The 25074-nt window shown below is 37.8% G+C and overlaps 1 protein-coding gene across 2 annotated transcripts in view; it reads left to right on the forward strand.

The window, feature by feature from the left end:
* The window catches only part of LOC127619643 (protein argonaute-3), a 31320-nt gene extending 6295 nt beyond the window's left edge, over positions 1-25025 (forward strand). The window contains exons 2-19 of one of the 2 annotated variants that reach the window (XM_052092583.1): positions 2236-2407; positions 2611-2731; positions 4671-4879; positions 5110-5246; positions 5740-5874; positions 7153-7240; positions 8298-8445; positions 11050-11169; positions 11511-11654; positions 13368-13501; positions 13593-13777; positions 14215-14374; positions 15598-15688; positions 15805-15999; positions 16408-16542; positions 16918-17019; positions 17232-17431; positions 20809-25025. In XM_052092583.1, coding sequence (XP_051948543.1) covers positions 2236-2407; positions 2611-2731; positions 4671-4879; positions 5110-5246; positions 5740-5874; positions 7153-7240; positions 8298-8445; positions 11050-11169; positions 11511-11654; positions 13368-13501; positions 13593-13777; positions 14215-14374; positions 15598-15688; positions 15805-15999; positions 16408-16542; positions 16918-17019; positions 17232-17431; positions 20809-20917 — 2585 coding nt within the window. In that variant the 3' untranslated portion in view covers positions 20918-25025. The remainder of the gene's footprint in view (positions 1-2235; positions 2408-2610; positions 2732-4670; positions 4880-5109; positions 5247-5739; positions 5875-7152; positions 7241-8297; positions 8446-11049; positions 11170-11510; positions 11655-13367; positions 13502-13592; positions 13778-14214; positions 14375-15597; positions 15689-15804; positions 16000-16407; positions 16543-16917; positions 17020-17231; positions 17432-20808) is intronic. The other variant, XM_052092584.1, reaches the window with a different exon arrangement.
* The last annotated feature ends 49 nt before the right edge of the window (positions 25026-25074 follow it).

A 25074-nucleotide genomic window follows, 5' to 3' on the forward strand; every position in this document is an offset into this window, starting at 1 on the left:
TTAAATTAAAGGTTAGACTTTTGTGAATATTTTGAATGAAAGATAAAATGATAAACAATAAATACATATTTTTCTCTGCCTTCTTTGCTCATGTTTACCAAGGGTGTCAATATTTTTGGCCAAAATGATAGATATATAGATAGATAGATAATTGATGTATTATAGTTAGACAATGGCACTGTACAGTACACAGAATATACCACATAAATAACAGTAAATACAGGAGGACATTAAAAAGGTATACATTATTAACAAGGCACACAATATACATGGTATATATTACAACAAGTACTACAAATTGGAAAAGCAAAGCTTATAGACAAGATTTAACATTATATGTCAATGGAAGTCAATTAATGATCTATCTTTTAGACCCACTGCTGCTGTGTGCTTTTTCATCTTGCTTAAAGACAATGCAAAGTTAGAAAAATGCAACAGGTAAATATCTGCCCCCCCCCCTCCCGCCCCATGTTTATTAAATTAATATTCTGGGTTCAGTATAAATTAAGCTCAATTGACAGCATTTGTGGCATAATGTCATCTACCACAAAAAATATTTTCAACTTGTCCCTTGTGTTATGTTCGTTTGTGCTAACACCTTTTGTGTTCCCGATCAAAAATAACCGGCCCACTAAGATTGTTAATAAATCTCTCATATTGCATATATCATCCCAAGATATTGCATTAGATCATTTTTGTAACCATGATAAAAAGATGACCTTGCCACGTGTTATTTATTGTTGGAAAAGTTAGTAAAATGCAACGGGCAAATCTGTTTCATTCAGAGGCCAGACTGCAGTGAGAAGCATGCGCGCGCATCCACATATGTGCTCATCTAAAGGATTGGGATGCTCCTGAACACTTAATATTTCTGTATTTTGTAGGCCGGTCACTTTAGACTAGGAACAACACTGGATGAAATGAACTACAAACAAAAATGTCAGTTTTTACCAGAACACAATATAAGAGTTAAAGGTAACACTTTATTTTAGGGTACAAAAATTTAGATTTTAGATTAAATTTAGACTTTTGTTGCTTCGTATGAATGGCACAAAAAAGCATCTTTGCACTAATATATATACTACCATACAGTATAGGGGCATCACTGCACTGTGTTTATTTAAAGTCCCACAGACACCCTACATTAACTCCTGCACCTAAACTTACAACCTATAAAGTATGCCATTTGCATTATACTAGCTATTGATATGTTTTGTTTTTAGCGAATAAGTCAGTAAAGGCATAATAAATACTTTATAATGCCAAACTAGTCCATAACTAATTACAAGTGGAATTATTCGTCATGAAATACTGTCTGATTTATAATCCCTAAAATAAAGTTTTACCAGGTTAAAAATCATTGTTATAGTAAGGCACTTACGGTACAAAGGAAGTGAATGTGGTCAGTCCATAAATCATTCAAATATACACAACAAGACATAAATGCTAAATATGATTTTAATGTGATAAAATCTCTGTTCTACAAGATTTTAGTGTGATAAAATTGCTTGTAGGGTTTACAGTGTTGCGTCGTCATGGCAACGAGTTATACAATTTGATATAATTTCGTGGTAATGCGGGAATCAACATTATGCCACATATGCTGTCGATTGAGCTTAACTTGTATTGAACCAGGAACATTCCTTTTAATGCTGTTGAAAAAATATTTTTTTACTATGCACATAGGAAATATGAGAAATATCTGTAGTACTGTAGAAGATGCTATTAAGAAGCCAATCTGACAGCAGTCTTTAAAATCTAAGACAGCTGTGTATTTTTTTTTGTTTTTGTTTGGCTTTCAAAGGTGTGTGTAATGTGTGTCTTAAAGGCGTTGGATGTGTGTTGTTTGTGGTTTGGTGATGCTGAGTATTTGCGTTGTTTCCAGTGAGTGGGCAGTTAGAGGAAATTTCCTAATAAGACACCCAGTTTTATTTAGTTCTGTCTCAAACATAAATGTCAAGAAACAAACCGGTGGTTGCCGCACTCTAGATTCAGATATTAATCATGTTGCCATGAAATTGCAACATTGACAAATGCGAATTACTGACTATGTTCGTAGAAGCATCATTTTGACCCTAATTTCATAATTTTTAAATCATGATGATGGCAGTGTTTTTTGTTTTAGTTTTTTTTCACTTTAACTTCAGTGGTAATAACTGTCATTGAAATTCGACTACTACTATCGAGAGCTTTAAAACTAATATTGATGAAAATTTCCTCTGGTTTTCATGACAGGAGCCGTTGGGGCTGCACCCCTGTTCTCTGTACCTCGGAGGCCAGGCTATGGCACCATGGGGAAGCCCATCAAGCTGCTGGCCAACTGTTTCCAGGTGGACATCCCCAAGATGGACGTCTACCTGTACGAGGTGGACATTATGCCAGAAAAGTGCCCACGACGTGTTAACAGGTGCCCAAAACAATACAACATCAGTCTTGTGATGTGAATTATTACATTTATTTTAGAAGGTGTATTGGACAAACTAATACTATTTTGTTTTATGAATTGTCTTAATAACATTTAATTTGTAAAGTGAATTGGTCTGTATAGTTAGATTGAACCAAAACAGAACTGTTTTGCTTGTTTAATTCATTTTCTGTGATGGCTTCTAGGGAGGTGGTGGATTCAATGGTGCAGCATTTTAAGGTGACAATCTTTGGGGACAGAAGACCAGTCTATGATGGCAAGAGAAGCCTGTACACTGCCCAACCGTTACCAGTGGCCTCAGGGGGGGTAAGACATATGAATGGGTATGAGGGTGGGTTATTGATGGGAAGTACCTTACTGTAAATATCCGAACTTGATACATGTCAAAAATGTAACTTTTCCACCAGAGGTTTACAGACCCAAATATCCCCTCCACCAACCCACCCAGACTCTACGCTAACCCAGAGACCTGCAATATAAAAAATAAACTAGATTTACTTTATAATTCTGTAAAATATCTTAACCTCTAACATTGCTAAAAAATAAAAAAAAAACATTCCTCATTTAATACGTTTTGCTTCTAAAGAAATTAATAGTAATTTTGAAACATATCTATAAAAATCTTGAACACACATGTGAGATGAAGAGGTCAGTCATATTAGTAACCTTATCCACCTTATTTTTCAGCTAAACTAGGGTGCTGACATTATCAACCTTGAATCTGGATCACTTCTGGTATAAGCCACTTCCAGCTATTTGAGCTATACAAAAATTCTACATTATGCTGCTTTATATTACAGGCTGGCAATAAATGGTGACATATTATCATTGTTTACGATTTTCATAAACTCATTGGTTTTCAGCAGATATAGTTTTATCTTTTATTGCATTTTGTCATTGTTTTATCACACACTGTTGCACAGGCAGAATGAATTAAATCAGGCACTCACAGGACAGTCCTCCAAAACTATACACAACCAGCAGAAAGCTGCTGGGAAAGTTGCTTCAACTTTCTTTGCATTAAAACGGCATCTTGTTTCATATTGGCAAAATAAAAAACGCACAATTGTCAGAGAGCATTCTCTCTTACTTAGCGGTGAATAGTAAACAGAAACGCAGATCTCGCCTTCAGCATGGCTTATGAAATATCACCTTTGGAATTAAATAAAGGCATCATCGGAGGTTATGCAGGTACATGAACAGAGTTTTACATGGAGACAAGAAAGACCAGATCATCACTGTGTTGGTAAAGAAAGAAGCAGATTTTATTACCGTTTCTTCAATACAACAACACAGCAACAAGTGAATTATTTATTTACTCTTTTAATATAAATGCTGATGTTAGAAAATGATCCGACAAAGGCACATAATTCTGCTGTACATCCTGTGATTGTGTGATAGTTTATAAGCCCATATCACTAAATTCTGGTATTATTGCCTTCTAGTTATTTACACTGCGTATGTATCATCCAGACCATTAAGTGTCAGTGGACTTCGACATACTTAATAAATTACAGAGTGCACCTTTAAATTTCATTAAAGGGATAGTTCACCCAAAATGAAAATTCTCTCATCTTTTACTCAGTCATGCTTCCCAGATGTGAATGTACTTTCTTTCTTCTGCAGAACACAAAATTAGTATTTTTAGAAAATTATCTCAGCTTTGTAGATGTTCTTCATCCAAAAAGCATTTAAAGGCAGCATAAAATAATCTATAAGACTCCAGTGGTTAAATCAATATCTTCAGAAGCAATATGATAGGTGTGGGTGAGAAACTGATCAATATTTAAGTCCTTTTCTTACTATAAATCTTCACGTTCTTCTTTGTTTGGGGGCGTTTCCCATTCTATGTGCATATCGCTACCTACTGGGCAGGAGGAGAATTTATAGTAAAAAAGGATTAAATATTGATCTGTTTCTCACCCACACTTCTATCGCTTCTGAAGATCTAGATTTAACCACAGAAGTCATGAGGGATTCCGCAATCACTTATGTTCATTCAAATAGTTTAAAATATAATGGAAATGTATTATAATGGTATATGTTCTATATATCTTCTCTATGGATCCTCTGGTTAACTATCACAGACATCTGATTGAAACCCCTGGGCATAGCCCTAATGCATTTACAAACTTGTTTCATATCAATTGAAGGGACATCTCATGAATTACAAAAATCTATTTGCTAGAAATATATCTAATGTGGCTCTCACATACATTTATGTAAATTTGTTTTATATCTGTAGGTGGACCTAGATGTGACCTTGCCAGGTGAAGGTGGAAAGGACAGGCTATTTAAAGTCACTATTAAATTTGTGTCACTGGTCAGCTGGCACCTGCTGCATGAGGTTCTCACTGGGCGGAGCACATTGGATCCGCTGGAGCTGGATAAGCCAATCAGCACCAATCCTGTACATGCTGTGGATGTTGTGCTCCGCCATCTGCCCTCTATGAGGTAAGAGGCGCCCCCCTCCCAATGCTATTATCTGATCATAAATGCCATTATATCAGAGAAGCAAGAGTTTAGAGTCTGTTATGTCTTGCGGTGTATGACTCCGAGCGGTAATTTGAGACCTCTGTTAAGTTGTAGATTAGTGCATAGTATAAACAGCGAGCTGTTAGATATGGTTATTTTAAGAGTACACATGGTTGTTCTGCAGGTAACAGCTTTATTTATGTGTTCAGGTACACTCCAGTGGGGCGGTCTTTTTTCTCCTCCCCTGAGGGCTATGATCACCCATTGGGTGGGGGGAGAGAGGTGTGGTTTGGGTTCCACCAATCAGTGCGACCAGCTATGTGGAAGATGATGTTGAACATTGATGGTAAGTGATAGTGAAGGATCTAAGGAAAACCATACAACATGGTCCATATTATCCTGTACTATGATCTAGGCGTTATTCATAGGTTATTAATGAAAAAGATCAGCTAGTTCCCTTTTAACCTACAAATGGCTTGCATATAGTTGTCTCTATATTTTAAGACAATAAGGTATCATTTGTTAACATAGTTAAGATAGTTAACAACATTAGTTTACATGAATTAGCCATGAACAGTTTTACAGCATTTATCAATCTTAGTTAATGTTAATTTCAGCATATAGTAATACATTTTTAAAATCAAAACTTGTATATGTTAAAGATTAATAAATGCTGTAAAAAATATATTGTTCATTGTTAGTACATGAGACCTAATGCTTTAATTTAAACGAATGGAGACTTATTGTAAAGTGTTACCAAAATTTCTTACATCACCATGTCATGTTTATTTATTTAATGTGTAGTACTAACATAATTTTGACACCTTTTCCCTCCATAGTGTCTGCAACTGCATTCTACAAAGCTCAACCTGTGATTCAGTTCATGTGTGAGGTTCTTGATATCCACAACATTGATGAGCAGCCTCGTCCACTTACTGATTCCCATAGAGTCAAATTCACCAAAGAGATCAAAGGTTTGTGTGTTTATGTGCATGTCACATTTGTGGATTTTGCGCAAGTGATGGCTTAATCTTAATTTATCCATATACTGACTGGTTTGCACATATAGACTCATTCGCCAAATTCTATTATGAATGCTAAATCATAATTTCCCCATTAAACATCTGAGACCCAAGCGTGACTGATGTGTGCATTTTCCATTCCCCTTTTTGATTTGTAACTAGTAGAATGGAAAAACATGTTAAAAAAAACATTTTGTTTTAGACCAAATTGTTTTTCCTTAAAATGTATGTTCATATATGTGGACAGTGGGATTAAGTTGTACATTTTAAATAATACCAAGCTATAGAAAGTCCAATTTGTTTTTATCAAATTGTTTGTTTCCAGGGGTGTGTTGGTTATTCATGTTTTTGAGATGTTACAGACATATCTGATTCTAAGTAATGGCCAGCATCATCCAATCACTGCCAACCATGTTAAAATAACATTTTGCATGAGAAATTCGGAATCTGTGTACTGATCACCATTGTCCCATGTCTGCCAAACATGTTAAGTGTTCCAAACATCATCTGCAGCCTGAAACTGAATTTTGACCGGATGTTGTTAGGAGTGAATGCACTTGCTGCATAGGAAAGCTATAGGATGCTCCCTAATTAGGGAATTACTTAACTTCCAGTGTACTGTCTGTCTGCACTGGTCTTAGAACAGTTTGTAATGCACCTTATTTTCATTCTTACTCCATATACAGCCTCTGAATGCAACATTTTCCAGCTTTTGGATGGATCAATTGATTCTCAATGCGATAATGCACAGTGACTATAGGATATTTTAAATGAAAATGAGGCTATAGTCTACGTATGTGGTCATGCCGTTTCGCGATACATCAATGACATTTTTGAAATGGCATATTGGATGAAACTAGAGACTCTACTCTTTTGACTTATTAAGGTTTAAATGTATAAAATTGATGAGGCTTCTTTCCAGTTTTTTGTCGTTTCTACCAAAAACAAACTCAGCTGAGATTGGCTGTGATGTTGATGTTGCTTTCTCATATGACTCATTGCATTGAAAGTTTAACCTTTTAATGCCTAAACTGAGATCACTCAGTTTAAAAGAAATTAAATTATGCATAGCCCTGCGTAATCTCCACGCATGTGGAAGCCGGGTCTCAGGAGGTTAAATGATGTGGAAAGTACTCTTAGAGCTGAACCAGTTTTAATCTGAGCCTTGAAACTTGCTACTTAACTTTGGAGCTGTATAGTGGTGTAAATTTGATCTTGTTCTCTCATTAGGTCTAAAGGTGGAGGTCACCCACTGTGGCACCATGAGGAGGAAGTACAGGGTGTGTAATGTTACTCGCCGGCCAGCCAGCCACCAGACGTAAGTGTACAAGTAGTTCTGAAATCATTCTCATGACTGCCTTATATAAACGAAGGTTTGATTGATGTGGGAAGATAGATTGGCAAACAATGGAGGCAACTCCAAATCTTTGTCATGGAAGTAAACATTTAACTGTACTGGTTGCTATTTTAAAGATCAAAACTTAAGAAAACAAACTCAGGAACTCCACAATTAATAAATGAGTTTAGTTTAAAGTAGGGCTGTCAATCGATTAAAATTTGTAATCGAATTAATTACACGGTGTCCCTATTAATTAATCGCATATACAAATATTTGCTGAGAAAGCCCCTCATATAACAATAATTCAATATATAATGATTATACATAGTTATCTTTAAATATTAAAACATTTTATGTATATATTCAGATAATTAAAATGCAATACATTCCTGTTGCAGAATAGTTAATAATTGATAAGACAATATAAAAGTGGCTTTAGAATACAATGTATTGTTCACTACCATATTATTGATCATAAGACAATCATTGGGATACGGTTCACATCAATTCATTTCACAAGTGAATTTGTCAATCAGTTGGAGATTTATTATGAGGGCTTGTTTAAGAGCCCGTTAATTTACACCTGCTTCAGACATGCTTGTGTTGCGTCTCAAGTGTGTTGCGTCATAAACATAAAATGTTTAGTTCACTGTTTCAAGTTAAATATAGTTTAATACTCAATCTTTAAACATATCTTGAGATCCCTTAGATCACATTTGCGCTCCTTTGAGTGTTTTGAACGCAAGAACGTAACGCATGTTTGTGTTGTTCTTCCTACTGAAGTGTTTTCTTCACTGTATAAACTGCACGTTGCTCATACAGCTGAAATTTCACTTACTGCCCTCTGGAGTAAACAGTTGGTATTACAAGCTTGCATTTCTCGGGAATCTTCCTTATTATGGTCCGTGGGCATGCAATTAATTGCGTTAATTTTTTGAACGTGTTATTTTTTGTAGAATTAATCGCACTGAATTAACGTGTTAAATCGACAGCCCTAGTTTAAAGATAATCTACAAATTATCTTTTATTTTTACAGGTTTCCTCTCCAGCTGGAAAATGGACAGACGGTGGAGAGAACAGTGGCTCAATACTTTAGAGAAAAGTACAGCTTACAGCTCAAGTACCCCCATCTGCCCTGCCTGCAAGTGGGACAGGAGCAAAAACATACTTACCTGCCTTTGGAGGTGAGTCAATATAACAATAACCATATAGTCATGTAATAACAACAACATACAGGTGAAACTCGAAAAATTAGAATATCGTGCAAAAGTTCATTAATTTCAGTAATTCAACTTAAAAGGTGAAACTAATATATTATATAGACTCATTACAAGCAAAGTAAGATATTTCAAGCCTTTATTTGATATAATTTTGATGATTATGGCTTACAGCTTATGAAAACCCCAAATTCAGAATCTCAGAATATTAGAATATTGTGAAAAGGTTCAGTATTGTAGGCTCAAAGTGTCACACTCTAATCAGCTAAACACCTGCAAAGGGTTCCTGAGCCTTTAAATGGTCTCTCAGTCTGGTTCAGTTGAATTTACAATCATGGGGAAGACTGCTGACCTGACAGTTGTGCAGAAAACCATCATTGACACCCTCCACAAGGAGGGAAAGCCTCAAAAGGTAATTGCAAAAGAAGTTGGATGTTCTCAAAGTGCTGTATCAAAGCACATTAATAGAAAGTTAAGTGGAAGGGAAAAGTGTGGAAGAAAAAGGTGCACAAGCAGCAGGGATGACCGTAGCCTGGAGAGGATTGTCAGGAAAAGGCCATTCAAATGTGTGGGGAGCTTCACAAGGAGTGGACTGAGGCTGGAGTTACTGCATCAAGAGCCACCACACACAGACGGGTCCTGGACATGGGCTTCAAATGTCAAACGTCTTACCTGGGCTAAAGAAAAAAGAACTGGTCTGTTGCTCAGTGGTCCAAAGTCCTCTTTTCTGATGAGAGCAAATTTTGCATCTCATTTGGAAACCAAGGTCCCAGAGTCTGGAGGAAGAATGGAGAGGCACACAATCCAAGATGCTTGAAGTCCAGTGTGAAGTTTCCACAGTCTGTGTTGGTTTGGGGAGCCATGTCATCGGCTGGTGTTGGTGCACTGTGCTTTATTAAGTCCAGAGGCAACGCAGCCGTCTACCGAGACATTTTAGAGCACTTCATGCTTCCTTCAGCAGACAAGCTTTATGGAGATGCTGACTTCATTTTCCAGCAGGATTTGGCACCTGCCCACACTGCCAAAAGTACCAAAACCTGGTTCAATGACCATGGTATTACTGTGCTTGATTGGCCAGCAAACTCGCCTGACCTGAACCCCATAGAGAATCTATGGGGTATTGCCAAGAGAAAGATGAGAGACATGAGACCAAACAATGCAGAAGAGCTGAAGGCCGCTATTGAAGCATCTTGGTCTTCCATAACACCTCAGCAGTGCCACAGGCTGATAGCATCCATGCCACACCGCATTGAGGCAGTAATTAATGCAAAAGGGGCCCAAACCAAGTACTGAGTACATATGCATGATTATACTTTTCAGAGGGCCGACATTTCTGTATTTAAAATCCTTTTTTTTATTGATTTCATGTAATATTCTAATTTTCTGAGATTCTGAATTTGGGGTTTTCATAAGCTGTAAGCCATAATCATCAAAATTATATCAAATAAAGGCTTGAAATATCTTACTTTGCTTGTAATGAGTCTATATAATATATTAGTTTCACCTTTTAAGTTGAATTACTGAAATTAATGAACTTTTGCACGATATTCTAATTTTTCAAGTTTCACCTGTATGATATGTCCTCCTGCTATAAAAACAAAAAGTTGCAAACCGTGTCACGACAGACTACATTTGCAGCTTGGCAGCCCCCATCATGTAACCGATTAGTGTATTTTTAAAAGAATAGTTACCCAAACTTGAAAATTCTATCATCATTTACTCACCCTCATGCCATCTCAGATGTGTATGACTTTCTATCTTCTGCTGAACACAAACAAAGATTTTTAGACGAATGTTTCAGCTCTGTAGGTCCATACAATATAAGTATATGGTTGGAGTTTTGAAGTTCCAAAAAGCACATAAAAGCTGCATAAAAGTTATCAATACAAATTCAGTGGCTAAATCCACATTTTCAGAAGCAATATTATAGGTATGTGTGAGAAACGGAACCATATTTATGTCCTTTTTTTTTTTTTTTTTAAATAAATCTCCACTTTCACTTGCACATTCTTCTTTTGTTTTTGGCGAATCACGATCTTCGTGCTTACCGCCACCTACTGGGCAGGGAGGAGAATTTATAGAAAAAAGGACATAAATATTGATCTGGTTCTTACCCACACCAATCATTTAGTTTCTGAAGAGATAGATTTAAACACTGGAGTCATATGGATTACTTTATGCTGCCTTTATGTTCTTTTTGGACCTTCAAAGGTCTGGTCACCATTCACTTGCTTTGTATAGAGCTACAGAGTTATTCTTCTAAAAATCTTCAATTGTGTTCAGCAGAATAATAAAGTCATACAAATCTGGGATGGCATGAGGGTGAGTAAATGATGAGAGAATTTAAACATTTTGGGTGAACTATTCCTTTAACTGTTTTTAGACACTTAATTTACATTTATGCATTTGCCAAAAACCACAAATTTGGCTTTGTCAGTGACGTACTCAGCCAGACGAGCAACGGGAACTACATTTCTTTTAACAGCTTTCATATTTCCCAACTTGACCTTTGGTCAAATTTTTGAATATCCATTTGCGTCTCATCCATTTGTTTCTATCTTCGTCACCCAGGTGTGCAACGTTGTAGCAGGCCAGCGCTGCATAAAAAAATTAACAGACAACCAAACCTCCACCATGATCAAAGCCACGGCCCGCTCGGCACCAGACAGACAGGAGGAGATCAGTAGACTGGTGAGTTTAATGAGATGCAAATTAAAATTCTTCAAACAAAAATTAAGATTTATATCACTGCTACAACTGCATAGAGCTATGTGTGATGGGAATAGTAATTAGAGTTTGTGAGATCCTAAGCAACATACTTACTCTGCTGTTCTTTTTAGTATAACTTTATAATATCTATAATTCAAATGTCATTAACATAATTATACAATGCTTAACATACATTCAAATATATGTAACAAAATGTATGAATCAAAGCTTAAGGATATTTTAATGCACATTTACTAATGATCTGTTAAGATCTGATATGTAATGTTTTTTAAATTCTCTTTCACTATTTCTCCTTTCCTTAGGTGCGCAGTGCCAACTATAACACAGACCCCTTCGTGCAGGAGTTCCAGTTCCGTGTTCGGGATGAGATGGCGGAGGTGACGGGTCGTGTCCTGCCCGCCCCCATGCTGCAATACGGCGGCAGGGTGAGCTCTGAACACTTTATGGTACCCGTCCCCTTTCACTCATGCGTGTTTAGAAATTTAGCATGGTTTGTGTCTAGATGAATGAATATTGTGACTTTTTACATATATGGCAACACTTCACACTTTAAGTTGGATATATTGCAGCCGAAGTATGTAACTTTTTCAGTTACAATTCTTTCTTCTATCCCAGCTTAATATGAAGAAACAACTATTAGGAAGCTTGGAGTGTTTTTGTAAATGTTGTGAATATGTGTGGCTATTACTAGGACTGGTAGTAAAGTATTTAATATATTATATTATATGTTATATTTAATTTTATATTTTTTGTTACTGTCAACAAAATGAAACTGCCTTGAAAATCATTCTAAAATATTTTTTCCAAATGTTCTATATGCACGATGAGCCAAAACACTATGACTGAATGAACATTAATCATCTCATAACAAGGCCACATGTCAAGGTCTGGGTAGATTAGATGGTAAGAGAACAATCAGTTCTCGTAGTCAACATGTTGAATGCAGGAGAAATGGGCAGGAGTAAAGACCGGAGTGACTTTGACAAGGGCCAAATTTTTATGGCCAGATGACTTGCGTCAAAGCATCTCTGAAACGGTAAGGCTTGTGGGATGCTCCCAGTCAGCAGTGGTGAGTATCTACCTACAGTGGTCCCACAATGGACAGACCGCAAACTGGCAAAAGGATGTTGGGTGCCCAAGGCTCAGTGATGCATGAGGGTAACAAAGGCTATCCCGTCTGGTCCGAACCAACAGAAGATCTATTGTGACACAAGTCAAAGAATATTATAATGATGGTTATTGGAGGAATGAGTCACAACACACAGTGCATCACACCTGCTGCTTATAGGGTTACGTAGCCACAGACTAGTCCAATGCTCATGATGACCCCTGTCCACCATCAAAAGCACCTACAATGGGCACACAAGCATCATTATTGGACTTTGGAGCAGTGGAAGAAGGTTGCCTGGTCCAATGAATCCTATTTTCTTTTACATCACGTGGACAGCCATGTACGTGTGCAGTGTTTACCTGGGGAAGTGATTGCACCATGATGCACTGTGGGAAGATGACATGCCGGTGGAGGGAGTGTGGTGCTCTGGGCAATATTCTGCTGGGAAACCCTAGGTCCGGCCATTCATGTGGACGTCAGTTTGACATGTGCCACCTACTTAAACATTGTTACAGATTAGGTACACCCCTTCATGGCAATGGTATTCCCTGATGGCAGTGGCCTCTTTTAGCAGGATAATGCCCCCTGCCACACTGCACACATTGTTTGTAAATTGTTTGAGGAACATGATGAAGACTTTAAGGGGTTGCCCTGGCCTCCAAATTATCCAGATCTCAATCCGATTGGGCATGAGCACTTTGAGGACCAACAGCATATTTGACAGGTGGACATAATGTGTTGGCTCATCAGCGTATATATCAATTGTGTGTGTGTGTAATTGTTTTTTTTTTTTATTCAGATATTTTCTTGACAATATTTCCATGTCTAGCTAAAAGATATTGTTTGACATTATTGAGTTTCATTTAGAGAACTTTGGGGTTTTGTTCCAATCTGTTACATTGAGACATAAAGTAATATAATTCTTAAAGATATCATGTATAATAAATAAAATTCCAGCAAATGTATCCTTAATTGTCTTATAGTTTCTCGGTTTGTGCATGGTTTGAACACATCACGGTGACCTTCATATAAAGTTCATGTGTTACAGAATCGAACAGTAGCAACCCCAAGTCATGGAGTGTGGGACATGCGAGGGAAGCAGTTTCACACCGGAGTGGAGATCAAGATGTGGGCCATCGCTTGTTTCGCCACTCAGAGACAATGCAAAGAGGAAGTTCTCAAGTAAGGTTTTCTCCAGCTTGTGTTCGTCAAAACGTAGGCCTATAAATTAGAATTAAAACAGAAAAGGTAAAGATTCTTTCTATTTGTGCAGGGGATTTACAGACCAACTGCGTAAGATCTCTAAAGATGCAGGAATGCCCATACAGGGCCAGCCATGTTTCTGCAAATACGCTCAGGGAGCAGACAATGTGGAGCCCATGTTCCGGCACCTGAAGAACACCTACGCGGGCCTCCAACTCATCATCGTCATACTACCTGGAAAAACTCCTGTCTATGGTAACTCAATGCTGATAGAAACACAAATGGACACTAGTTGACATTATCTTTTAGAGTCCACCTTGCATAGCCTTTCTATCTAGATGACTTGGTGTATGCCACTTAAAAACCCCATGAAATCAAAAATGGAGCTTTGTGGCTATCTGTTAGCTTTGTGGTCATTTAAATACAAAATTAACCTTTTAGCAGATAAACATATTTACAGTCATTCTCTTTTGGGACACAGACCAGATATATTCATGACCCATCCTGCACAACACAGATTTTTGTCTAGTCAAATGCTCTCTAGAGTGAGAATACCTACATATACTTCCAGATTCAATAGGAAATGCATAAACGCAGGAAAGAAAACTGTGCTCTTCAAGCCAATTCATGGGTTCTTTAATACTACTCATTCTTCAAGCTGTTGCACTGAACTCTGTGCTCTCTTTCTCTAGCTGAAGTGAAGCGTGTTGGAGACACTCTACTGGGAATGGCCACCCAGTGCGTGCAGGTGAAGAATGTGGTGAAGACATCCCCTCAGACCCTCTCCAACCTCTGCCTCAAGATTAATGTAAAATTGGGTGGTATCAACAACATATTGGTGCCACATCAGCGGTAAGGGCAACTTAACTTACAATACGTTGATAACTATAAAAAATCAGCTCACTCTGAAAGCCAGTTAATGAAAGAAAATGGATTATCAGGTTATAAGGTGCAATAATCTATTCTAGACTGTGTTTACATGACATTTTAAATTATCTGTTTTTTCTTTGGTTTTTATGTCAAAATGTTTAACACTAAAGACAAGCACACATTGAATAATTAACCAGGCAGTAAAAGTTTTTTATATGAAACTTAAAATCAGGGTCATGGGCCAAAATGTAGGTATGCTGATCATTTTTTGAACTTTCTATGGCCTACCTCAATAAAAGGAAATCGTTTAAGGCGTTCACATGACATTACTTGTCATCAGCTTGTTAAGAATAATTTTATCAGTGTTCATCAAATATTTTCAAATGTATTGTTGTTAAAGGGATAGTTCTCCCAAAAATTAAAATTCTCTTATCATTTACTCACCCTCATGGCATGCCAGATGTGTATGACTTTCTTTCTTCTGCTGAACACAAACAAAGATTTTTAGAAGAATATCTCATCTCTGTAGGTCCTCACAATGCAAGTGAATGGTGATCAAATCTTTGAAGCTCCAAAAAACAAAGGCAGCATAAAGGTAATCTGTATGACTCCAGTGGTTTAATGCAATGTCTTCTGAAGTGATCTAATTGATTTTGGGTGAAAAATATACATCTTGCCACTGCAGTCTCTATGCAAATCTATCATAATTTCATGACCAAATACACTTCTTATTGCTTGATGCTTGCACAGAGTGCTAGATGGCTCTAGGAAGTGTAATCGAGCTTGAATTCATGATTTCCAAGGAGATTGCTGATGTCATGGTTTATAGTGTAAAAAAGTTAAGTTTTGGTCTGTACTCACACAAAACTGATTGGATCACTACAGAAGACATTGACTAAACCACTGGAGTCTTATGGGTTACTTTTATGCTGCCTTTATGTCCTTTTTAGGTGCTTCAAAATCATACACATCTGGGATGGCATGAGGTTGAGTAAATGATGAGAGCATTGTCATTTATTTCTTTACAGCTGTGGCCTCTGACGAAGGTGGCTAAAATACTATATAAATATACTTGTGTATATATACATTGTATGTATATATACACAGAATATATAAATACAAAAACTAAGAAAATGTTTTAACACCACATTAAGCTGTTCTATTTTTGATAGATTAAATGTTTGTTATCATTTCTTTTTTTCCAGCCCATCAGTTTTCCAGCAGCCTGTCATCTTTCTGGGAGCTGATGTCACTCATCCACCTGCAGGGGACGGCAAGAAACCCTCCATTGCAGCTGTGAGTCCTATATACTGGCATACAGAGACCACACATTTACACCTTTCATCTAAAATACTTTGCAATTTTATAGTGTCATATACGTTTGTGAATAACCAAATTGTTTCTCTGAATAGGTGGTTGGCAGTATGGATGCTCACCCCAGCAGGTACTGTGCTACAGTCCGAGTGCAGAGACCCAGACAGGAAGTCATACAGGATCTGGCATCCATGGTGCGAGAGCTACTCATCCAGTTTTACAAATCCACCCACTACAAACCCACCCGAATCATCTTCTACAGGGACGGAGTGTCTGAGGGGCAGTTTAGACAGGTGAGGCTATCTAGCACCCCCTCTCTTCCCTCATAGAAAACTGCATATGGTCATGTCATGAGAAATACAATTTTCCTTTATCTTTTGAGATGAAAGGTCTTTTATGTACTGTGAAAACATACTGTAACTTTCAGAAATCCAAACTTTCTTAGCATTTATTGAAACTGATGTGCATGAACTGAACTTTGTGACCTCACATGGATGAATGCATCAACTCATGACTGTCCAGTAAAAATGGGTTTAATATGGTTTAATTTCAAAGCTCAGAAATGGGGTGGAAAATTGTCTAAAATATGACTGTTTTTGTAAATACTTTCTTGACCTTTTGGAGGTAATATCGATTTAATAATAAAAAAATATGATATATATATAAACCCAATTATATTCTTGAATCTTATTTCGTTCTAGGTGCTGTACTATGAGTTGTTGGCCATTCGTGAAGCCTGTATTAGTCTTGAGAAGGAATACCAGCCGGGCATCACCTACATTGTCGTACAGAAACGCCACCATACACGGCTATTTTGTGCAGACCACACTGAGAGAGTGAGTGAGAGTTCTCCTGAATTCTTTGCATTTCTTTTTGCACAATTTCTCTCTGTCTAACTGGGGTCATGCGGGTACAGGTACTATAAAAAGAAACATTAATGTGTCATCCAAATCAATTACTCAACCCAACATTTGTGTATTACTTTGTTTTCTTTCCTTATTATGCTTTAATGCATTAACTAAAAAAAAAATGGAGACTTGTAAGATATTGACTTTGAATTATCAAATAAGTTGACAGTCACCCAAATTGTTTTTGATTTTACGTCCAAGGTATCGGTTTAGTATTAAATTTACCGAGGTACCAGAGGCTGGTATAATCAATTCCAACCCTATAGCTAACTTTTGCTTTTGTAAATGTATTTTTTTTTTAAGGTGGGCCGTAGTGGTAACATTCCAGCAGGTACCACAGTGGACACTGACATCACCCACCCTTATGAATTTGACTTTTATCTTTGCAGTCATGCTGGAATACAGGTATGAGCACACATGGACAATAAGAGAACCATTTTATAACAGTGCATTGTTCAGCCTTTTTTGTCTGTTATAACAATACAGATTTATTATTTATAATAAAAATGACTCAAATTGGAGAGCCTAGATCTCAGTTTGCAAACATTTCAAATAATGTGTCTTTTTTTTTTTTTTTTTTTTTTAAATACACCACTTAACACTCATCGTTACCCCAGGGTACAAGCCGACCTTCACACTACCATGTGCTATGGGATGACAACTGTTTCACAGCCGATGAGTTCCAGCTATTGACCTACCAGCTGTGCCACACATACGTTCGCTGTACCCGCTCCGTCTCTATCCCTGCGCCAGCCTACTACGCCCACCTAGTGGCCTTTAGAGCCCGTTACCATTTAGTGGACAAAGAGCACGACAGGTAATGATTAATCTGGCCTGTTTCTCGTTCTCTTTAATTTGAAATGTTGTGACTATCCTTACAGTATCTGATCACGTTACCAATCAATTAAAAGCTCCATGAAATAGATTGACCAATTTTCTTTTTTCTGTATTCTGTAACAAGAATTTGGGATGGGACATATTGAAGGGCCTGCCCTTATAGCCGATAGTCTTTAGTTTAAAGGAATAGTTCACCCAAAAATGCAAAAACATTTTCTCGTCATTTACTCACCCTCATGCCATCCCAGATGTGTATGACTTTCTTTTTTCTGCAGAACACAAACAAAGATTTTTATCAGAATATCTCTGCTCTCTAGGTCCATACAATGCAAGTGAATGGTGGACAGAAATTTAAAGGTCCAAAAAGCACATTAAGGCAGCATAGAAGTAATCCATATGACTCCAGTGGTTAAATCAATGCCTTCAAAAGCGATATGATTGGTGTGGGTGAGAAATGGATCAAGATGGCGCCGTGGATGGCAGCCATGGTGTGGAGCTCTCTGTAACAAGGTCAAATGAGAATGGTCAAAATAATATTTAATGAAACAAAAAGACACACAACACAAACACACACAGGGCAGCTGCGTGTGGCTCTCTCTTTCTCTAACTGCCACATCCTGCTGCACCTATCCCACTCCTCGGCTGATTAACCTAATAGTCACGGCAGGGGGTTGCAGCCTTTCCGCCTGGGGAGGGGGACAAGGGGAGGGAAAAACAAAAGAAAAAGAGGAGAGGGAAAGCGCAAGCAACAGTGAGAGAGTAGAGAAAGAAAATAACTTGCTCACCGGTTCCCAGACATGCCGTCGCCTGGTCCTCGATCACTCCTCCACCCTCTGGCGGACAACAGCCACTCTTCCCCAGGCTTTTCCTTGTTTATTCTGGTTAGTATTTATATCCCACCTCACGCGTGCGGAATGCAGTGCTACAACAGCTGGCTGATTAAATCACAGACACGGAACAACAATACGCAGACTCAGTTATTATTATTCTTGGGGAATTTAACAAAGCAAACCTCACACGTGAACTGTCCAAATGCAAACAGCATATTACATGCCCAACCAGAGACCGAAATACACTGGATCATTGCTACACAAAAATAAAGTATGCATATCACTCTGTCTAAAATCCTGTGCTAACCAGCTGGCCCTCATCTTCACACTTATTTTCAGTAGATTACTGGAGCAGTGTGAAATCTCATGCTGCTTCAAACACTCAATCATCATTCCTGTCCCAAAGAAACCCAAAATCAAAGGACTTAATGACTACAGACCCATCGCTCTGACGTCTGTGGTCATAAAATAATTTGAGAGACTGGTGTTGGCCCACCTGAAGAACATCACTGGACCCTTTCTTGATCCCCTTCGATTTGCTTATCGAGCAAACAGATCTGTGGATGATGCAGTCAACATGGGATTGCATCATATCCTGCAACATCTGGACAGACTAGGGACATATGCAAGGATTCTTATGGTGGAGTTCAGTTCAGCTTTCAACACCATCATCTCAGCTATTCTCCAGAGTAAATTACACCAACACTCTGTTCCAACGTCTCTGTCAGTGGATCACCAGCTTTCTGATGGACAGGCAGCTGCTAGTGAGACAGGAAAAATTTGTTTACAGTATAATTAGCACTGGTGCCCCCCTGGGATGTGTGCTCCGCCAAGGATCTCTCTGTAAATCTCCTGAAGTTTGCAGACCGCATACTGTCATGACAATGAGTCTGTTTACAGAAGGGAGGTTGAAAGGCTGGCTCACTGGTGTAAAACAACCTGGAGTGGAACACGCTCAAAACAGTGGAGATGATTTTAGACTTTAGGAGGAACATTCCAACACTGACCCCCCCCCCCTCACCATTCTAAACAGCACTGTGGCAGCTGTGGAGTCATTCAGGTTCCTGGGCTCTACCATCTCACAGGACCTGAAGTGGGAGACTCACATTTGACTCTATTGTGAAAAAGGCCCAGCAGAGGTTGTACTTCCTTCACCAGTTGAGGAAGTTCAACCTGCCACAGGCGCTGCTGATACATTTCTACTCCGCAGTCATTAAGTCTGTCCTATGCACTTCAGTAACTGTCTGGTTTGCTGCAGCTACGAAATTGGATATCAGAAGACTAAAAAGGACAGTTTGGACTGCTGAGAGGATTATTGGTTGCCCCCTGCCCTTCAAGAACTGTACACTTCCAGAGTGAGGAAAAAGGCTGGAAAAATCACTCTGGACCCCACTCACCAAGCCCACTACCTTTTTGAAGTGTTGCCTTCTGGCAGGCGCTACAGAGCACTGAGCACCAGAACAGTTTTTTCCCAAGACTATCCATCTCATGAACAGTTAAAACCGGCCCATCGAGCAATAATTAATATGCAATATACAGCTTAGTCTATTTATATTTATCCAACACCCCACAACTACAAGGCCATTAGCTTCTCTTGCTTCTGTATATAACAGATTTGTACATTGTATATATGTGTATTTCCATATATACTTTATTTTCTATTAATATTTATTTTTATTCTATATCTGTATTATTAACTCTGTCTTGTTGCTGTATTGTTTGTGCAATGGAAGCTTCTGTCACCAAGACATATTTATTGTATGTGTAAGCATACTTGGCAATAAAGCTCATTCTGATTCTGAAGATATGGATTTAACAACTGGAGTCTTATGGATTACTTTTATGTTGCCTTTATATGCGTTTTGGACCTTAAAAGTTCTGGCCAGCATTCACTTGCGTTGTATGGACCTACAGAGATGAGAAATTCTTCTTGAAATCTTTGTGTTGTGCAGAAGAAAGTAAGTCATAATACACATCTGGGATGGCATGAGGGTGAGTAAATGAGATCATTTTCATTTTTCGGTGAACTATCCCTTTAAGTCACACCACAACAATTTGCTAGTCTTTCTTTTTGCTTGTTGTAGTGTCATTAAAGGGAAGGCAATTCTTATTATGGGTGTAAATTTGGGATTGTATTTGGGTGTAGTTGGGAAACCTGTTCAGAAACGGTAAAAGATGCAAAAGGCATGTAGAAATATAATGTACTATACTAGTTCATCATCATAATAAAATCATGAAGATACACCAAACATACATTTTTTTGTTTTTTAATTACATTTAATTAACCTTAACATAGTGAACTTTGCCAGCTACCTAGAAACAAATGATTTACCTTGGCATTGGCAAATATTGAGTGGCCATGTACTAAAGCCATTCCACCAGCACGATTAAGTGGAGATGTTGTTGGAACCGGTCCTCAACTTGTTCAGAACCGTTCGGCCTGATGGTGGAAAAGCTGCTTTTGTGTTTACTTGATTCTTCTTGATCTATGTCAGGTATAATATAATTTTACATCTCCTTTTTGCAGTGCGGAGGGCAGCCACGTGTCAGCCCAGAGTAATGGGCGAGACCCCCAGTCCTTGGCCAAAGCTGTGCAGATCCACCACGACACTCTGCGGACCATGTACTTTGCTTAACCCCGCCTCCTCATACCTGTCAGTCACCTGTCATAATGCACTTAACTGACGAGGGCTTCTCTCAACCACAGGCTGCTAAAGATAACCAAATTTAACCGAATTTACTGGAGGAAATAGCACTGTTATGCAATAGAAAAACAGCCAATCTTTCCACTGCTGCTTTTGCTTACTGATTTACTGTTGAATTGTTTTAATAATGCAGATTTAGCAGCTATACCATTATTTATTAGATTTGTAGATCAACTGTTAATTTAGCTTTTTAGGTCACAAAACCAAGTGTAAAGGTTTGCTGGATCAACTCATACTGGATCAGCAAATGAGGCAGTGTTATTTGTTTAGGACAGTGGCAATCACGTAGATTCCTCCTCAAGCAGAGTTTAGTTTCAACCTTGATTACAAATGAACCAAGTCATCAAGATCTCACGTTTTCAATTGAAAATTGCATGTAGATGTGGCAATGTGGTTCAGAGCAGAGTTTAAACTAATATTTGTAGGAAGGTAGAGCCTCTGGTTTAGGATTTGTTTTAGGTCTGGAGATGATTGCTGTTGGAGGAATGCCACTAGAGGGCAGTGCAAAGTTTTGCTATTATGAGTTGATGTCTTGGGTTTTCAACTGTTGCTCTATGTGCTTTAAAATATTTCTTCCTGGAATGTTATACCATTTTGTTCCAGCTGGTCGGAATCCACATCTGCGGGATTCAGAAATCATCTTGGGTTACTTTTTCTTTTTAGCAAAGGATTCTTATTAAGGCTCAACTTTTATTCCGATTTCAGATTTTTTTCAAATGATTATACTCTGTGTACCTCTGTGATACATTAACTTTCTGGTTCACGCACTGCTGGGAAAATGCTTTGCCCATCATTTAACTTTTTTCCAAGCTGTACCTCTTGGATTTCTCCTTGGCTCACTCATTAAGCAGGGGTGTTGATTAGCTAAGGGCTGGTATCACTGAAAGGGATACTACGAACTTGAGTGAGACTCAAGGTTTGGCAAAAAGTTTCCATGTAGTCAACATATTTATGTATGTGCCTGTTGCCTCATTCTTCTGGTGTGCACATATAGCGCAAGCTTTTGAGTCTGTCGGAGCATGACCACAACATACTTCATGGTTATGCGTTCAAATATAATTCCACCCAAGGCTACTCTGATGCCTACGTTATCCTTTAATATTTACTTTACAGCTGTTGGACATTTCATATTTGGCGTACATTTACTCTGTTCTTTGAGGTTATTTATGAGTTTGCTTTTAACATTGTCAATAGTGCATCTGTAAATTATCTATTTAACTTATCAGTTTTTCTATTTTTTATTTCTCGTTTTAGCCCTGTGAATTGACAAACGCTGTCCCCGAAGCCTTTTAGTGCAATAAGCCAATTATTGAAGGCTGTTTTAGACTTTCATTGTACAATGCAAACCATACCTTTAGTGAATGCTTTCATTTTAAACGGTCTTTGTTTTGTGTGGCATTTTGTAAGACACGCCATGGGTGTGGATTGGAAGGTTTTATTTAAATGGATTGGCTAGCCAATTGGTGTGTTTAAAGGCTGTTGTGAGGGCTGAGATGGTAGGTTACATAGTTAGGTTGAGTTTACAGAAGAGATGGTAAATCTCTGTCTTATGAGGAAGACGTGACTTGCTATCAAGAGATTTAAGACAAGCTATCCGTATAAAGTCAATTGAGACAAAGTGCCTGTTTTATAGGAAATATCCCTCAAATTAAATTCTGTTGAGGTACATTATAAATATATATTTGAGGTAACTTCATGTTGTGTACAATATTTAGCTATTAAAAGATATTTATAAGATATTTAGCTATTAAAACTGTTAAGGTTTTTATTCAGCTATTTGAATTAACTAATGTAGAACTAACGGAACTTATTCCTGGGCCATTTTTCCTCCTCTTACTTTAGAACAAACCTTTCGAATGAATGTTCTTTTGAATAAACTTTTTTTCTTTTTTCTGTATCACCATTTCTTTCCAAATTTTTTTGAAGGTTCCTTCTGTCAAACTAATGCATTTTTTTCAAAACTGACCTAAAAAAAATCACATTTTTACTTCTATCAATCTTTCTTTTTAGCTTTTCTTTCACAGCCCCTGTGTATTCAGCTGCATTCCACACAGACCAAACCAACGTGCCTCAGAAAACAAGGGTAGCAAGGAGTAAAGGCATCTGGATTGTAGTAGGGTGGGTGGAGGTTTATATTTATTAACTCTGTGACCTCTGGCACCCTTTCACATCGCCCTTACTGTAAATGGCACTGTGGTCTTTCTGCCCTATAGCCACAAATAGGTGTTGACCAGTGTAGCTGCTATTGTGCATACCACTTAAACACCTTCTTTTCTAATTGGAGAGAAACGAAGAGAGATTCTGTGAGAAATGACTGACAAATATATTGCTGCACTTAACTGATTTATACAAAGCTGTACTGTCTCAGATTGAGTGAAATGCCCAAGGTGCTAAGTGATGTGGTGCTGTAATTTGGGGGTTCTTCACCACAATAATCTCTATATTTTGTGCATTTCCTGCTAAACCTTGTCAAATGTTGGATTTTGTTTTTCTCCCTTTTTTTAGGTCATTCAGTTAGCTCGCTAATTTTTTTAAATTCACTTTAATTTTCAAAAATGTTTTGAACATTTTGGAAGCATCTAAAGGAACTGTTTTATTTCAGCAAATTTACAAATATTACTTAAGGGACAGACCTCCCCAAAATTACAATTGTTGTCATTTAGTCACCCAAGTGTTGTTCGAAACCCATATTACTGTCTTCCATGGAGCACAAAAGAAGATGCTTAATATTAAGGTCTGAAAGTTCCCATTCAATTTCATTATATAGAAAAAAGAGCAACTTTCTCTTGTGTGCCACAGAAGAAGAAAAAATCATGCAGGTTTCGAACAACACTAGGGTGACTAAATGACAAAAAAAAAATCCTTTTTGGTTGAACTAACCCTTAAGTCTTAGATTCAAACATTTAGAAGTTTTTAATTGAAATATTTGAATTAATAGCAGATAAATTGAAACACGGAAAAATCCTTGCGCTAATGTCGAATATCTTTAAGTCAGTCTTTAAAAACTGTTACTTCTCTGCCACAACCAGCATTTGAATTCACTTAAATTAAGTGTTAATTAGAACCTGCACCCATGCATGTTAAGCTGTAGGTGATGTGTGCTTCAATCTTTCAGTGACTGCTTATACAGCCTTCTGAAGTTGCCACGGAATAAATTGCTATAAAGGCCTGTAGGTGGAGCATTGCATGTTGGGGTTGGTCTAACCTGGCCATTGGTGTGGCTTAATCATCACCTCCCTTAAACTGTGACATGACACACTCCACCCCTGGCTTAAAGCTGGACCGCGGATACCTTCACTTATCGCATTTTTAATTCAGAGCAGAAGTATATTTGTATATTTTTAAATAACGGAACCGCATAATGCTCATCAGTTATTTTTGCTAACAATGTCAATGAGAGATTAAGCAAAAGACGGCAATAGTGATACTAATCATGATACGGACTAATATAAATTAGGCTAATATGCAATAGACTATTGACTAGATTTGTCTTGTCTTGTTTTTCAAAAGGAAGTTGTTTGAGAGTGTCTCTGCATTGTCCCATGGTATTAAAAAAAAAAAAAAAGGTCTACAAAGACATGAACCTTCAGTCATTTGATTCTAGTTCTTTATTTCTTTTAATTTAAACATGTAGGTACCACCTCAGACATTTCCATTTAAGTGAAAGGGATAGTTCACTTTTCTTTTTTTTTTTTTAGGTGAACTATGATTATCACTTTATGGTGACTGAGACTGTCAGTCTCTATCCAGCTAATGTCTCTTTTGTTGTGTTCCACGGAATATAAAAAAGTCATACAGGTTTGGAAAAACATGAGATTGAGTAAATGATGAAAGAATTTTCACTTTTAGGTGAGGGATTCACACATAAGCACATTTGAAAATGTCTGTAGGTTACTAACCCCTTTGAACTTATCATTGTATTGGTGTCTGAACTAAAGTGATGAAAGTTTATGCTGCCCAACTGTTTTATTCAAGCCTGGGGTATTTGCTGCTTGTCTTTATTGCTTTGACTTTAAGGTGAAGGTTCATCTTTAGGGCAGACTAGTTAGTGGAATGTGCCTTTTCTGATGGTGCTGTTCTCAGACAGA

This window comes from Xyrauchen texanus, chromosome 26 (assembly GCF_025860055.1).
Source record: "Xyrauchen texanus isolate HMW12.3.18 chromosome 26, RBS_HiC_50CHRs, whole genome shotgun sequence".
NCBI classification, from domain to species: Eukaryota; Metazoa; Chordata; class Actinopteri; order Cypriniformes; family Catostomidae; genus Xyrauchen; species Xyrauchen texanus.